The sequence below is a fragment of the Panthera tigris genome, chromosome C2 (genome assembly GCF_018350195.1).
Source record: "Panthera tigris isolate Pti1 chromosome C2, P.tigris_Pti1_mat1.1, whole genome shotgun sequence".
Taxonomy (NCBI): Eukaryota; Metazoa; Chordata; class Mammalia; order Carnivora; family Felidae; genus Panthera; species Panthera tigris.
Genome location: NC_056668.1, coordinates 59,420,988 through 59,438,192, shown reverse-complemented (window position 1 = coordinate 59,438,192; position 17,205 = coordinate 59,420,988). Strand labels below are relative to the sequence as shown.

The window sequence follows — 17,205 nt, the reverse complement described above, 5'->3', positions numbered from 1 at the left end:
TGAGTAGGAGACTGGCCAAATTATTAGACCAATGGCTTTCAAACTTAGAAATCTGTACATTAGAATCACTGGGGGTCTAATCAGTACTGATGCTTGGTTCTACTCTCAGGGGCTTGGACCTAATTTGGTATAGAGTACAGCCTGGACACCAGGATTTCAAAGCTCCTCAGGTGATTTTAATGCACATCAAAGTGTGAGAATCACTGCATTAGAAACACCATCAGCCCCTTGTGCTTTCTACGTAGTCTTTCTTGCATAAAATAAATGCTAGAGAAGGTCATTATGTGATCTGGACCCAAGGTTCTATGAAGGCGCAATGGGGATTCTCAAGGTGTTTTAATTATTATCTTTGTTTATTTGTTTTTACTCTATTTTAGTTCTTATTTTATATTTTCTCAATTTTATTATCTTATTAGCTTTTTAAAAACTTATTACCCTTTTTTAAGAAGCTGTTTGTAGTTTTATAAAAAGTACCCTCAATGAGAGGGCACAGGCTAAATTAAATACCAGGTTTCTTTGTTTTGACTGGAACTTTATTTACTCCGCTCATTACCCCTTGATAATCAGAAGTTCAGACTGGTAAATAACAGATATAGTTGATAGATATTATGACTGAATGAGCTTACGGTAATGACTTCAGATTGGTAGACAAAATAATAACGAGGTCCCAGGCCCCTCTGTGATAAAACAGTTGGGAACTAGATTTAAAGATTCATCAAAGATGAAGCAACGGAGATGTCTAATTTGAAGACGAAATCGGAAGTTAATTCTTGGACTGAGATCAAGTTATATAGACTTTTCTCTGCAAGTCATAGCAAAGATCTCTCCCTGCAGCACGAAAGCTGGGATTCTGGGGTTCTGGGCGGTACTCACTGTCTGGTAGGTGATGACCAACTGGATCACAGGCAGTGCATAAAACACAGCAATGGTGATGATGTTCCTAAGCAGCCAGAAAGAACCGGAAATAGTTATTTCCAAATTAACAATGGAATTTTTGCTCAATTTTTTAGTATATGTGCTGCCGAAGCGAGCACTATGCTCAATTTTTTAACATAAGAACGCTTCCACTCCATAACTCTCTAATTAACTTGCAAAAGTAATCGGAAACTGATTATGCAGTTCCCGTTTCTTCAGCCTCCCACCCCTACAAACATTGGTAAAACTGTAAATGATACCTGCTTCTGTTTTAACCAAATTATTGATGAGGGCCTATTTCTTAGGTTGTTTTAGATTAGATGCTAGATGTTTTCGATTAAAAGTGACCAGAGCGCAAGTAACGGGAGATGGATCACATGAAAGGATGTGGCTCTGTTACATAACTCTTACTTCCAAAATGATGGTCCCACTATGAAATTCCATGGGGCCCCCACTGTCCCTTGCTTCCCTCGAATACCTGTATCCAAGTAAAAGGGCGTCCTTCAAGAGAAAAAAATGGAAAGAGCTATCACAGCATCAGCCTGGGATTTCTGAGGGGAGAGGGGTCCCCTGCTAGGCAGCTCAGCCTCTTGGCTTGGAGAGAGGCTGCATCAGGGTCTATTTAGCACTGGCTGTGGTATCATTTCCTTTCAGTGTGGTTCGCAGCTACTCTGAGACGCTGTAGACATCTAGTCCCTGAAATCATTGGCTTTTGTAAGAGCAAGTCTGGGTGAGAAGATGGAATGGCTTCAGTTTAGCATGTCCCATGGAAGATAGTGACATGTTATTGTTAGGTTGCCTTTCTGGAAACGGATTGAGTGTGTTCCCTAAACATATGGGATTCTACTACTATTCTTATGATTCTTTTTAATCACTATGAACACTTTTTTTTCATGTTTTTTATTATTTTTAATTTTAAAATTTTATTTAAATGCAAGTTAGTTAACATATGGTGTAATAATGATTTCAGGAGTGAAATTTAGTGATTCATCACTTACATCACTTACATATAACACCCATCCCATCAATATAACATATTACATATAACACTTATCCCAACAAGTGTCCTCCTTAATGCCCATCCCCCCACTTTACTACCATTCTTATTTTTACTTTTATGTATTTAATTTAGGGCTGGCTGCTTTTTGTAGTTTATTTTTGTTTTTCTTATAGAATGTGGCATGAATCCTTGAAGCATCTATATCTTTGCCTCATTAAACTGAAAGGTGTGCCATAAGTGATCATGGCTTTTATTAAGAAAATTTTCATTTTACTTAAGGGAACCATGGTCCTAGTGGCCACCTACTCACCAGAAATAAATTTTATATTTTTTGCTGACAATCCTCCGGTCCTTCCTGGACAGATCTGACAGGTAAAGGAACATCTAAAATATCAAATAAAAAAAGAATGCAAACATGTACTTGGCTTTTTTTTTGTGGAAGACACACAAAGGAAAGCTTTATAAATTCTCAATCCAATCCATTGCTAGGGATTAAAATTATTTAATAAACTTTTCTTTCAATTTTGTTTTTCCCAGAATGCCCTAATACACACCCTAGTATTTTCTCTGAAATAGTAAGAATTGGCTGATGTAGAAAAACCTATTGGGAGTCTCAACTGCTTCTTACATCTCAGGAACTGGTTTTGCCATTTTCGGAGATGTCCACTGTGTGGTTCTTGAATTATACGATTGAAACTGTGCAGTCCACTTTCATATCCCTTACTGGATACAACACAATATAATAAATATATGCCAAAAAGAAATGAGCTTTATTCCTGAGGGATGATAGGTACAGAAACAGAGAGTTTTCCCAGGTATACCCCTCATGAATCTTTTCTTTCATCTGGTGGATCCACTTCAGACCCTGAGTATTTTTTTTTTAAGTTTTATTTATTTAAGTGATCTCTACATCCAACGTGGGGCTTGAACTTACAATCCAGAGATCAAGAGTCACATGAATTACTGACTGAGCCAGCCAGGTGCCCCCAGACCCTGAGTGTTTTAATGCACTGCTCTCCTTAATTCTCTCACCTTCTTCCTCCAGAAAGAAATGCTAATTAGCAGGGTATTGCTTTTAGTCTGTAGTTATATTTTATCTAAAAAGTCCTCAGGGAAATATGGTTTCCCTTGAAGGGAAAAAATAAAGGAAACTGAGACCTTTGCTGAAGGTGTATTTGACTGTTGAACATTCTGCCCTTGCCAAGAGTACGGCCAGGCAGAGGTACCTTGGTCCGGATGATATTCTTATCACTCTCAATGTCTGGCATGGTGTCGAAGTCACTCTCCTCCACAGAGCTGTCCGTGTCCGACTGGCATGGCTGCCCACCATCGGAGGAGGACATCTGCCTGCCAGGACTGGAGCTTGACTCCTCTGAAAGAGAGAAAACTCATCTGCCTTCCGAAGCTAGGAAGAACCCATGCAGCCTATCCCTCTCTGCAAAAAAGCAGTGCTGACTCATTCTTGAAGATGTTGTGTTGGTAAAAACGAACTCCTTACCCACAACACATGTTCTTTCTCTTAATTCCTCCTCAATGGACTTCTACTTTGCCGCTTCTCCTATTTTTATATTTAAATTGTCTATTTCTAGGGCTAAATGCATATTAAGAACATAAAGGCAACTGCTCTGTTAACTACTTGGATGCAAAAAATAAGATTATGCTTATATGCCATGTTTCATATTTTACAATATGAACATAAATATATAAACATACACATGCACAGTTATGTATAGCATCGACCACAGACCCGTGTAAGCACACGCATATCCAGCAGCTATACATTGCTCGTGGGTAAAGTATTTGTACACTGAAACCCCCCACATGCCGCATCTATGATTATATAATGAGAACAACACTCTCAGGAAGAAGAATCCTTGTGTTCTCATGAATGTTTCCCAGAGCAGATGGGAATTTGTGCAGCTTGATGAGCACATGAGCTGAGCCTACCTTCTGTTTTATTGCTTCTGTTCAGTTAGTTAAAAAAAAAAAAATCCTGTTCTTGCAGAGCCAGAAATAAGTAGCCTGCATGAAACCCACATGCTTCTCAAAGTTACAGTACACCAGAGTAGGAAGAAGGACTCCAGCCCATCTCCCTGACATATTAAGCAAACCATTCACAGACCCACAGGAATTCTGTCTCTTTCAGGCCACGCAATGAACATTGAGGGGTTGCCATGTGAATGACTAGGTTCAATTATGAAGTTAGCCAAAATGAACGATTGTCAGGCTACAGCCATGTTCACCTGCAGCACAGCCTTAGTCTTCTGATCGCCCTTACTCCACTGAAACCTGAGAATGAAAGAGCTCGTCAATTGATTTCGGGCTCCCTGACACCGGCTCTGACATACTGTTCATGCCCTAAACTCAGGCCGGGTATGAAAACATCCCCACACAGACTTTGGGAGTTGATGGCAACCATGGTAGGGAATTCTGCTCAAGTGTGGCTAGCACAGAATAACAAACTAGAGAAGGTTGGAGCTGGAAGGAGCCTTCCAGATCTTCCAACCAATTTCTCTTATAAAGAGAAGACAATCTTAGACGATGACTGCCTTGCCCACTCACACAGTTAATAGTGGCTGGAAGGCCCTTTTTATCCTATTCTCTGGAGAATTAAGAAATACTTCAATGAATGGACTCATAGTAGGCAATACCTATTGCCCCATAATTGCTTCCTTCAGGGGTGCTGGCAGCAATGGGATGTGACACCGCCATATTTCCAGAGCCTGTTAAAAAGAAAAGCAAACACTTCATGTCCAGTTGCTAAAACAACACAACTCTAAGTAGCTTGAATCATCAGTCCAATATAAAACTCACCAAACTGTGACCTACAGGCAAAATCTAGCCTGCTACCTATTTTTGTATAACCCTTTAACTAAGAATGGTTTTAGAATGTGAGACAGGAAACCATCAAAATCCTAGAGGAGAATACAGGCAACAACCTCTTTGACCTCAGCTGTGGCAACTTTTTACTAGGCATGTATCTGGAAGCAAGGGAAACAAAAGCAAAAATTATCTATTATGACTTCATCAAGACAAAAAACTTCTCCACAGTGAAGGAAACAATCAATAAAACTAAAAGCCAATCTATGGAATGGGAGAAGATATTTGCAAATGACATACCAGATAAAGGGCTAGTATCCAAAATCTATAAAGAATTGATTAAACTCAACACCTAATCAATAATCAAGTTAAGAAATGGGCAGAAGACATGAACAGACACTTCTCCAAAGAAGACATACAAATGGTGAACAGACTCATGAAAAAATGCTCACCATCACTCATCATCAGGGAAATACAAATCAAAATCACAATGAGATACCACTTCACACCTGTCAGAATGGCTAACATTAACAACTCAGGAAACAATGGAGGTTGGTGAGGATGCAGAGAAAGGGGAACCCTCCTACACTGTTGGTGGGAATGCAAACTAGGGCAGCCGCTCTGGAAAACAGTGTGGAGGTTCCTCAGAAAGTTAAAGATAGAACTACTTACTCTATGACTCTGCAATTGCACTAAGTATTTATCCAAAGGATACAAAAATACTGATTTGAAAGGGCACATACAACCCAATGTGTTACAGCAGCACTAACAATAGCCAAATTATGGAGAGCCCAAATGTCCATCAACTGATGAATGGCAAAGAAGATGAGGTTTATATATACACAACGGAATATTACTCAGCTATCAAAAAGAATAGAATCTTGCCATTTGCAATGATGTGGATGGAACTAGAGTGTATTATGCTAAGTGAAATAAGTCAGTCACAGAAAGACAAATACCATATGATTTCATTCATATGTGGAATTTAAGAAACAAAACAGATGAACATAAGGCAAGGGAAGGAAAAATAAAATAAGATAAAAACAGAGAGGGAGGCAAACCATAAGAGACTCTTAACTATAGAGAACAAACTGAGGGTTGCTGGAGGGGAGGCGGGTGGGGGGATGAGTTAATAGGTGATGGGTATTAAGGAGGGCACTTGTGGGGATGAACACTGGGTGTTATATACAAGTGATGAATCACTAAACTCTCTTCCTGAAACCACAACTACAGTATATGTTAACTAACCTAAATTTAGGTAAAATCTTGGACAGGAAAATAAATATTTTAAATGGTTGGGGAAAGAAATCAAAAGATTTCATGACAGGTAAAAATCACATGAAATTCAAATTTCAGTACTCATACATGAAGTCCTGTTGAAACACAGTCACAGCCACTTGGGTATGTCTATGGCTGCTTTTGGCTATGGTGGCAGCGTTGAGCAGTTGTGACAGAGATGATACGGCCCTGTGAAGTCTAACATATTTGCTATTTGGCACTCTACAGAGAAAAAAAAAATCTTCCAGTTCCTGCGTGAAAGTATTGCAGAATCACAAGAACAAAAGAGCACAGGTCCTGAAATCACTTTGAGGAAGGTCACCACTGAACAGAAACACAGAAGTATCTGTCTGTCATTAAACCGCTGTAATGTGGAGGCTTTCAAAATAGCATTTAGCAGCACCTTAACCACTGGCAGGATAAGTCCAGATAGGGAGGAAATTACAGCACTCCTTGGAGCAATCAATGGTGAAAACTGAACTAAGGATATGGAAGAATATGAGATATTTTGAGAGATATTTCTGTATCTGTTGCCAAATTTTTGTTGGCAGTGAGAGATAAATTAAGATAATGTTCCCCAAACTTTTCCACTGAAGTACTCCTTGTAGCACAGGGAGTGAACTCATCTCTCTGTGTCTGGTGCAGTCATCTGGAGCCATGTCACCACCAATATCAGAGAGAAATAGCTTCCAACCTTCTCCTTGGTTGTTAGGCAAGATGCTATTCACTGAGTTTATTCACCTCCGAGAATTAGGTGGATCTGAACAAGGAGAGGAGAAACCACAATTAAGCAGGGTATCTAGGCAGTTTCTCTGACTCTGACTTCATGCTACAATATTTCCAGGAGCCACACTCATCTGCGGAGATGCTTGAAAATGTTTCTTTACGCCTCCTGAGCTTTGTCAAGGATCTAGGATATTGTCAGGCTGGTGGGCATTTCAGTATAGTATCTTCCTTCTGAAGTGAGATCGCTTGTATCACATTACAGGCAGAAAGGTCTGTGTGTTACCCAGTCAGTCTCTTATTGCAGAGAAATAGATTTTCAGTGAAGACACATAACTGAGGATATTCTATGATACCCTCACTGTAAATGTATTTCCATTTCTTCATTGAAAATGCAGTTTGTTACAGTTTGCGTTCATGCTGCAGTATGTAACCCACACAACGGAACCAAAAGCCTCACCAGTTCATCATTTACCACAGCCAGCTCTCCTCATCCACCTCTCAAACTTCCTTCCGCTGGTGGGCAGTAAAATCATTCACGGTTTTTCAGGCTAATTTGTAGGCTTTATCATATCTTTTAGTCTTTTTGTGTTCATTCATTTCCTTCATGAAGAAAAAGATTTAAGGGGCGCCTGGGTGGCTCAGTCGGTTAAGCGTTAGACTCTTGATTTCTGCTCAGGTCATGCTTTCATGTGTTCATGAGTTCGAGCCCCATGTCTGCTTGGGATTCACTCCCCTCTTTCTGCCCCTCCTCTGCTCGTACTCTTGCTCTCTCTCAAAATAAATAAACTTAAAAGAAAAAAGAAAGGAAAATATTTAAATCCTGAGTTCAAAATATTTAGTCAGGTGATGAGAGATGGCCTTGGAGACTCATTTTCCTTCCTCCTTTTGGTAGCTTAGCAAGAGCTGGCTCAGCCAAGGTCTTTAACTAACACAGCATTCCTGGCAGGCAGGGTTGTTCCCAGGCCCTCAGAGTGCAGACTCCCTGGCGCTGTTCCTAGGCCTGGAGATTCCTTGATAGATTTCTCATCACTTCAAGAAAGTAGATGTACCTTGGCCTTTCTTGGGCTTACCCGTAAATATGGAACGTGGTTTCACCACCATCTTTGCTTTTCATCCAACTTCAAGACAAAGAAACAGGTTATTTTCAGACCCGTAAGTATGAGGTATTAAATTTTTTTGTGCCCAATAATAACGTCATGTGGAGATGTGTACAACTTGACTGACTCTTCGTTCTAGGACAGATTTGGTCGTAGTTACAGCACAGAGCTTTGCTGCTGGATACTATTGACAATAACAAGTACTACTTACTATGACCCCCACCTCTAGTACTGCTATGATAACTAACGCTCTCGCTGCTATTATATATTATAGAACTACTGCATCTCACTACTGTGGTTGTTGATGCTAGTTGATGTTTATGGAGAACTTACTGCATGTCAGACACCCTTTTAATTTCTTTTCAAGAATTTACTCATTTAAGTTTTCAACAGCCCAATGAGGTGGGTACTGTTCTCACCATTTTAAAATAACAAAAGAGAGGCACCGAGAGTGGTTTGTTGTATTAGTTTCAGTCAAAACTTATCTTCTTTTTATTTATTCATTTATTTATTTATTATTGTTTTTTAATGTTTATTTTTTATTTATTTTGAGAGACAGAGCAAGAGTGTCGGAGGGACAGGGAGAGAGAGAGAGAGAGAGAGAGAGAGAGAGAGAGAATCCCAAGCAGTCTCTGTGCTGTCAGCACGGAGCCCGATGTGGGGCTCGAACCCACAAACCCTGAGATCACGCATGACCTGAGCAGAAACCAAGAGTTGGACGCTTCACTGACTGAGCCACCCGGGTGCCCCAAAACTTATCTTCTTAATTGAAAAACAACACCAGGATTTTCTTCCAGTATATGAATAACTGGCAGCGAGCATGTTACTTTCATGGAGTATTCAAGAATATCTTTCAAAAAGACAAGGAGGTTGAGACTTGTTCTCATCTCCACTATAATAAGCTGATACTTTAAAGAAGCATCTAAGGGCAACATTTGCTTTTTAGGTTGTCTGCTACTGCTTACCAATGATTTTCTATTGGGTCATTTCCCTCAGTGTCTTTCATATTTGTCTCTTTTCAAGCTCAAACTCCCTCTTTTAAAGTTTTTAATTCAAGTGTAATTAACAAACAGTGTGATATTAGTTTCAGGTGTGCAACATGATTCAACAATTCTGTACATTCCTCAGTGCTTATCATAAATGTACTCTTAATCCCCATCACCTATTTCACCTGTAACCCCACCCACCTCCCTTCTGGCAGCCACCAGTTTGTTTTCTGTATTTAAAAGTCTGTTCTTTTAATTTGTCCTTTTCTTTGTTCATTTGTTTTGTTTCTTGAATTCCACATATGAGTGAAATCATATAGTACTTATCTTTCTCTGATTGACTTATTTCACTTAGCACTATACCCTCTAGGTCCATCCATATTATTGCAAATGGCAAGATTTCATTCTTTTTTATGGCTGAGTAATATTCTATTACACACACACACACACACACACACACCCTACATCTTCTTCATCCATTCATCAACCAATGGAAACTTGGGCTGCTTCCATAATTTGGTTATTGTAAATAATGCTGCAAGAAACATAGATGTGCCTAAATCTTGTTGAATTAGTGTTTTTGTTTTCTTTGGATAAATACCCAGTAGTGGAATTGCTGGATTATATGGTAATTCTATTTTTAAATTAAAAAAATTTTTTTGAATGTTTATTTATTTTTGAGAAGGAGAGAGAGAGAGAGAGAAAGAGCGTGATCAGGGCAGGGGCAGAGAGAGAGGGAGATACAGAATCTGAAGCAGGCTCCAGGCTCCGAGCTATCAGCATAGAGCCCAATGTGGGGCTTGAACTAATGAACCACGAGATTATGACCTGAGCTGAAGTCAGATGCTTAACCGACTGAGACACCCAGGTGCCCCTATTTTTTATTTTTTTTTATATTTATATACTTTTGAAAAAGAGAGGGAGAGAGAGAGAGAACACACAAGTGGGGGAGGGACAGAGAGAGAGGGAGACAGAGGATCCAAAGCAGTCTCTTCACTGACCGCGTAGAGCCTGATGGGCGTGAACCTACGTAAGCTGAGGTTGGGTACTCAATTGATTGAGCCACCTGGGTGCCCTGATTCTTTTATTTTTTGAGGCACTTCCACACTGTTTTCCACAGTGGCTGCACCAGTTTGTATTTCTACCAACAGTGCATGAGGGTTCTTTTTTCTCCATATCTTCACCCACACTTGTTATTTCTTGCCTTCTTGATTTTAGCCGTTCTGACAGGTGTGAGATGATACCTCATTGTGGCTTTGATTTGCATTTCCCTGAGGATGAGTGGTGTTGAGCACTCTTTTCATGTATCTGTTGGCCATCTGTAAGTCTTCACTGAAGAAATGTCTGTTCATGTCCTCTTCCCATTTTTAAATTGAATTATGTGTTTTTATGGTGTTCAGCTATATAGGTTCTTTATATATTTTGGGTATTAATTCCTTAGTAGATATGTCATTTGCAAGTATCTTCTCCCATTCAATAAGTTGTCTTTTTGTTTTGTTGGTGGTTTCCTTTGGTGTGCAGAAACTTTTTATTTTGGTGTAGTCTCAATAGTTTATTTTTGCTTTTGTTTCCCTTGCCTGAGAAGACATAGCTAATGTTGCTAAGGCTGAGGTCAAAGAGATTACTGCCTGTGTTTTCTTCTAGAAATGTTATGGTTTCAGGTCACACATTTAGGTCTTTAATCTATTTTGAGTTTATTTTTGTGTATGGTATGAGAAAACAGCCCAGTTTCATTCTTTTGCATGTAGCTATTCAGCTTTCCCAACACTATTTGCTGAAGAGACTGTATTTTTCCCATTGTATATACTTGCCTCCTTTGCTGTAGATTAATTGACCATAAAAGTGTGGGCTCATTTCTGGGCTTTCTATCTTGTTCCATTGATCTATGTGTCTTATTTTTATGCCAGTACCACACTGTTCTGATTACCACATATATATTTTTTTAAGTTTATTTATTTATTTTTGAGAGAGAGAGAGAGAGAGAGAGAGAGCAAGTAAGGGAAGGGCAGAGAGAGAGAGAATCCCAAACAGGCTCCTCACAGTCAGTGCAGAGCTCCACATGGGGCTTGAACTCACGAACTGTGAGATCATGACACGTGACCTGAGCCGAAATCAAAAGTTGGATGCTTAACCAACTGAGCTACCCAGGTGCCCCTGGTTACTATATCTCTATAGTATATTTTGAAATCTGGGATTGTGATACCACCAGTTTTGTTCTTTTTCAAGATTGCTTTGGCTGTTTGGTCTTTTGTGTTTTCAGACAAATTTTAGGATTATTGTTCCAATTCTATGAAAACTACTGTTGGTATTTTGATAGGGATTAAATCTGTAGATGTAAGATCTACATTACATATAAGTTCTACCATTACCCTATGTCCTTTTATAAAGATGTAATTTTAAAATTATTAAATGTGTAAATAGGAAGTGAAGAATGACACTAAAATCATAAAATTCAGAATTTTTGGCATTTTGGTGCTACTGAGAAGCCCTCTACCACGAGAGGCAGAAGTGTGCATAGGAAAGTGCTTGAGTTTGGTTATGACAGGAGGTTGAAATGGTTTGTGGGAGGCAATGTTTTTGTGGGTGTAAACAAAGGAGAAAAAAACCCACAAAACCTAAAATCAAAGCTAGTGAGCAAACAAAAACAATCGCTGTTTTTTTAGGTGACACTTCATTAAAAAGCAAAAGCCAGCTGTGTGGGTCTGTTCAGACTTGGATGTGTCGCTGATTTCTGTACTTAGCTCTGGCTCATGATTGAGCAAGCTGTGATTCTAATCTGGTTGTTAGCCATTTTCACTCTGAGGCATCTGCAACATCACTAATTCTAGGATGGACAAGAGAACCAAGATTTTCATGGGCAAGACAAGTGCCAGAACATAAAGATGTTTTAACTTTGTGGACTTTTTTTTTTAAGAAATGTGCTCTTAAAAAAAAATTTTTTTTAACATTTATTTACTTTTGAGAGACAGAGCAAGACAGAGCATGAGTGGGGGAGGGGCAGAGAGTGGTGGGGGTGGGGGTGGGCAGGTAGGGTACACAGAATTCAAAGCAGGCTCCAGGCTCTAAGCTGTCAGCACAAAGCCCGATGTGGGGCTGGAACTCATGGAACGCGAGATCATGACCTGAGCCGAAGTCGGCCGCTTAGCCGACTGAGCCACCCAGGCGCCCCTAACTCTGTGGACTTTATAGGCACAATTTAAATATGAGATTGGCAACTTTGTATAACAGTATTCTGTTAATTTTTCTAATGTTTAAGACCTTCTCAGAATGCAAAAAACCAGAACATTGGCTCCCAAACTTCAAGTATGCTCCCAGAAGGAGAGTTATATTTATATTTAACTCTATGGTATTTAGAAAGAATTAAACACAAAATATCAGTTTATAGGACAGACCAAGATGTTCTGGCTGGGAATAAGTAAACATATAAAGTTGTGAATGAGCTCATCTTAATGAAGAGAGTTATTCTGGCATCTTTTTCTCTGAGCATGAGCCCTTTGCCATCTGTTTACTTACACTGCATAAGATATGTTTGCATGTTGGCTTTTAATATTAAATGCTCAACATGAGGAGAAAAACTTTACTTCATTTTGAGCATGTTTGGATCTTTCAGATTTCATATTTATAATTGTCTTGCCTTCTGTCTCTGGACTCAGGAGGTTGGAAGTTGAAGAGGTAGTCAGAGATGATGGGAACTAGCTGCTGGAAAATTTCAGTTTTATGCCAGTAGGCTACCTATCCCAACTAGTCTCAACAGATGAGGAGAGAGTTCCAGTCCAAGATGGCAACATGGGAAGACACTGAGCTCACCTCCTCCACGGACACACCAAATCTACACCCATTTATAAAGCAATTCCTCCCGAAGAACCTAGGGCTGCCTGAGTAGCTTCTGTGCAAGTAAAGATAGAACAGCAAGAAAAACAAAGACATGGTAAGGAAGGACACTATGGGAACTACAGTGGGAGGGACCATGAACAGATCTGTGTACCTTGGGGCGCTGACAAAAACCACGGTTTAAGAGGGCAACTAGGGGCACCTGGGCAGCTCAGTTGGTTAGGCATCTGACTCTCTTGGTCTCGGCTCAGGTCGTGATCTCATGGTTTGTGGATTCAGGCCCGAGATGGGCTCTGCACTGACAGCTCAGAGGCTGCATGGGATTCTCTCTCTCACTCTCTGCCCCTCCCCTGTTCACATGCACACGCACATTGTCCCTCTCAAAATCAATAAATAAAAACACTTAAAAAAAATAAAAGGGCAACTCGAATATGAAAGATCCGGCCTTCAAACTCCAGCAAACGGTGGGAGAGCTACTGGAACTCTCTCTGCTGGGAGGGTCTGGCCAGGGTCTTGGTTCGTTGTCCCCCTCCACCTGGATGGAGTACAGGGGAGCATGGCCCAGGTGTCATAGCTGGCCCACCTCCTTAGTGCACATAGTTTTAGAAGTTCTCTCTGCAGAAAGATGAATAAACTTTAAATATAAACCATATACAGTGAAGCCTTTCTACTCTAGTAAAATTTTGCCACCAACGTTAAGCATATCTATTGAAGAGAATGTTTCTGAGGGGAAAAAAACAAAAGGGCAAGGATCCTGAGTCCCCAGTGGCAAATTGAGTAAAATCTCTGTTTTTGGCACTCCTTGTAACCTATCAGTACTCCATGGCCACATTCCAGATTCCAGCATGGAGAGGAAGAAATACACGTCATGTTTAGCTGGTCACTTTTTCCTCCCACCATCCCACTGGGCTCAAAGAAGTGGCCTCATTCTCTCTTGCAAGAGTTTCTCTGCCTTGTCTTCTTGCTGTGGTAGCCTTCAACCTCTCCCCTTCTCTGGGGTCACAATGGCACGTGCAGTGGGGTAAGATAAACAAAGTGAGTCTGGAGGTTTTTGTTTTGTTTTGTTTTTAAGTTGAGAGAATGAGGAAAACCACAAAAATGAGATTTCTCTTAAAGAAAAAGTGGCAAGAAAAGCCAAGAAAATTTGTAAAAAGAAGCATCAGGACTAGAGTTTGAGACCCATTGCCACAGAACCTGATGGTGGCCTATGCTCCTTGACTCCTCCAAACTCACACTGCTTGTCTTCATTCCCTCTGCACCCTGCTCTTTGCTAAGAGGCTGATTTGGTAATGGCTCCATGGAGGGAAGAATTTGATTGGCCATTGGATTCTTAAATCTAACAACTTGTCACATTTGTTAAGCTCTCTCACTTGAGACAGTAACCCTCTCTTACCCTCAGGTTCCATGCTGATAGCTCATGTGGTCCCAGAAGCCTGTGAGACATACTTCATTCACCTTTCTCTCCAGTTGTGGCTGAATTTCTGTATAGGTTCTTTACAATGATGTGAAATGTGGGATTTTTCACTGACAGGGCCACTAAAGGTTTTTAGAGCACAGAGCCTTTCCTAGTACCCCTCACAATACCCCAGAGGTCCCTGCCTTCAGTGCTAAGTGATGAGTGGGGAATACAGTAAAAAATGCCTTCATGGCCTCAAGAAAGTCTTTACAAACACTATTTCCAATTCACCTGGCTCCACGAAATTATCTCCATCTTTATCCCGTGAAGTATGAAAGACATCTCTTTGTTTTAAGCACAATCGGAACCAATGTCAGTATTTTTCAAAGAGAACTTAAAGAATGGCAGGCAAATGAAAGAAAAACAAATACAGGGGAGCTGACAGATACTCCAAATGCAGCCTTCCTTTTGTTATGTAACTAAAACAGGGCTGCCGCCAATTTGACAGCCTGTAGGGACCTGGCTCCATGTTTTCTGCGTGAAACACAGGCAAGGTGAAAGCATCAGGCCCAGCTCCTCAGATGTCTAGGTCCACACTGATTTGGGTGGACACCATGCCAAGCCTAATGGGATCCTCCTTCCCTTTCGGACACTGCTCCTAGCATTTTCTCTGATTAGCAGCCCCCCAGGGCATTTCCTGTAGCTCTGAGCGCCACTGAACTTCCTGTAGCCCCCAAAGTCACACTGATCCTGGCCCTTGGGAGAGAAAGAAATATTTTTTAACTTTTTACTTTTATTCTTATCTTGAGAGAGATAGCATGCACAAGCAGGGGAGAGAGGAAGACAGAGAACGGGAGAGAGAGAGAGAGAGAGAGAGAGAGACTTTTTTTCTTGTAATGTTTTTTAATGTTTAGTCATTTTTGAGAGATAGAGACAGAGCATGAATGGGGAGGGGCAGAGAGAGAGAGGGGAGACACAGCACCAAAGCAGGCTCCAGGCTCCAAGTGGTCAGCACAGAGCCTGATGCGGGGCTCGAACCCATGAACTACGATATCATGACTTGAGCCGAAGTCGGGTGCCTAACCGACTGAGCCACCCAGGCGTCGAGAGAGAGAAAGAGAGAGAGACAGAGAGAGAGAATCTCAAGAAGGCTCCATGCTCAGTGTGGAGCCTGACACAGGGGCTCAATCCCATGACCCTGGGATCACAACCTGGGCAGAAATCAAGAGTTGGATGCTCCACCCACTGAGCCACCCAGGGGTCCCGAGAAAGACATTTCTATATCCTTGCTTCTCTGCAAACCTTCCTCCCCTGAATGTCTCACATTCATCTCAGTGCCCTTCACTTGCTTGTGTCTCTTGCTCCAGGCTGCTTTCTCAGTGCTCCACTGGATATGCTTAGGTTCTTTCCTAGAGTAGAGTGTGCCTGCTCTGCTCTTGTCTCCCACATCTAGGTCTCATTTCACTTGTCATGTCCCTTCTCTCCCTGTAGCCTGTCCACATAACAAAGGTGCTGTATTTCCTCCCTATTTCAAAGTCCTTTGTGATGAACACTCCTAGTCCATACTTCCTAACTTAGCTGGGATTTTGTCCAGGTATCCTCATCAGGCAGTCTGTGTGTTTAAGTCAGTGATTCCCAATTGGGGGTAGGGGTGGGGGAACCATTTTGCCCCCAAGAGAACATTGTCTAGGGACATTTTTAGTTGTCACAAGGAGGGAGTGTACTACTGGTTTCTAGTAGGTAGAGGTGAAGAATGGAGTTAGACATCCTACAATGTACAGGACAGCCCCCCCCCCCAACAAATAATTATATGGCCTGTAATGTCAATAACGTTGAGTTTGAGAAACACCAGTCTTAGAGGAAGATGATCTCATCCTAGTTCTGTAAGGAGGCTTGATTGATCTGTAGGTAAATCTATTCCTTTGCGGTGACTGGTTTAACAAGCAAATGATCCACTCTATGCCAATGAAACATGAGCAGTTACTGGGTGCTTCTGAAAAAGTCCTTCCCTTTGGACATTGTCAGGTGAGGGTGTCAAAGTGATTCATCTCACCACTGGCACTGGAATTAAAGCAGAGCCAAGGGAATGGCAGGGGAAAGGACCAGGGCCACCAGACTCAGTCAGTCCTAAGTGCACCCTTTTGTTCAACTTCCAGGGAGACGAGCATCTATATTGTTTAAGTGTGGTTTGAGATATAATTTGTTGTTATTTGCAGCTATGTGATTCCTAACTGATGCATCTTTACTCTTATCTTCTTTCCTTCCCTCCATCTCTCCCTCCTTTCCATCTTCTTTCTTTTCTTTTCTTTTCCTTTTCTTTTCTTTTCTTTTCTTTTCTTTTCTTTTCTTTTCTTTTCTTTTCTTTTCTTTTCTTTTCTCTTTTCTTCCTTTCCCTTCCCTTTCTTTTCTCTCTCTTTCTCTCTCCCTTCCTCCCTCCCTCTCTCCCTTCCTTCCTTCCTTCCTTCCTTCCTTCCTTCCTTCTTTCCTCCCTCCCTTCCTTCCTCCCTTCCTCCTTTTCTTCTTTCTTTCTTTTCTTGTCACTCATTCTCTTCTGCTTGCCATCTGAAGGGTCCCTTCAGAGCTAATTTTCAGAGCTTTCTTGATCTTAGATAATGATCTGAGCTAAAGTTTCAGCTCTGTCTACCTACATTCCACTGTTCAAGAAACTCTTCTGAACACGGAAATTCTTTCAATTATCAATACGGTAATAAAATACTTCATTGATACAATAAAAATAACGGACCATCCCTTCACAGAGCACCAATGGGATTGGACTAATCAGGCTTTCTAAGTTCAACTGGGACCTAAAATAAGAGCAAAACTTGGAAAGCACTAGAAGAAAAAGGATGAGATCCAGAGAGAAGACAAATTCATTTAAACATTTTACGAATAAAAGAGAAAGTAGCACTTAGTATTTTAAAGACCCTAGAGCAGGTGTCCTTTGATAGTCTTTCATATTGCTAGTTGAATGTTGTCAAAACCAATTGCCTGGGTGGCTGGAAAATAAACATGCTGACATTGAGGAAGACAAAAGTCAAAGGAAGGCAGGAGAAGCAGAGTGAGAAATGCTCCTGGTGGGTGGGTAGGGGATCAATTTGTGTTTCTCTAAGACTCTGTGGGCTCAGTTAAGTACGGAAAACACAGAACTGAACATCT

General features: G+C 40.9%; 1 protein-coding gene across 4 annotated transcripts in view; it reads right to left on the bottom strand.

Moving 5' to 3' along the window:
• SIDT1 (SID1 transmembrane family member 1) overlaps positions 1-17,205 on the bottom strand; it is a 109,452-nt gene that overhangs the window by 18,896 nt on the left and 73,351 nt on the right. For all 4 annotated transcript variants that reach the window (XR_006207812.1, XM_042957158.1, XM_042957159.1 and 1 more), the window contains 4 exons: positions 4,567-4,638; positions 3,142-3,287; positions 2,226-2,299; positions 874-940 (listed from right to left, as the gene is read on the bottom strand). Coding sequence is in view for 3 of the 4 variants with exons in the window: in XM_042957158.1 (XP_042813092.1) it covers positions 874-940; positions 2,226-2,299; positions 3,142-3,287; positions 4,567-4,638 (359 nt within the window). In the remaining variant the exon portion in view is untranslated. The remainder of the gene's footprint in view (positions 1-873; positions 941-2,225; positions 2,300-3,141; positions 3,288-4,566; positions 4,639-17,205) is intronic.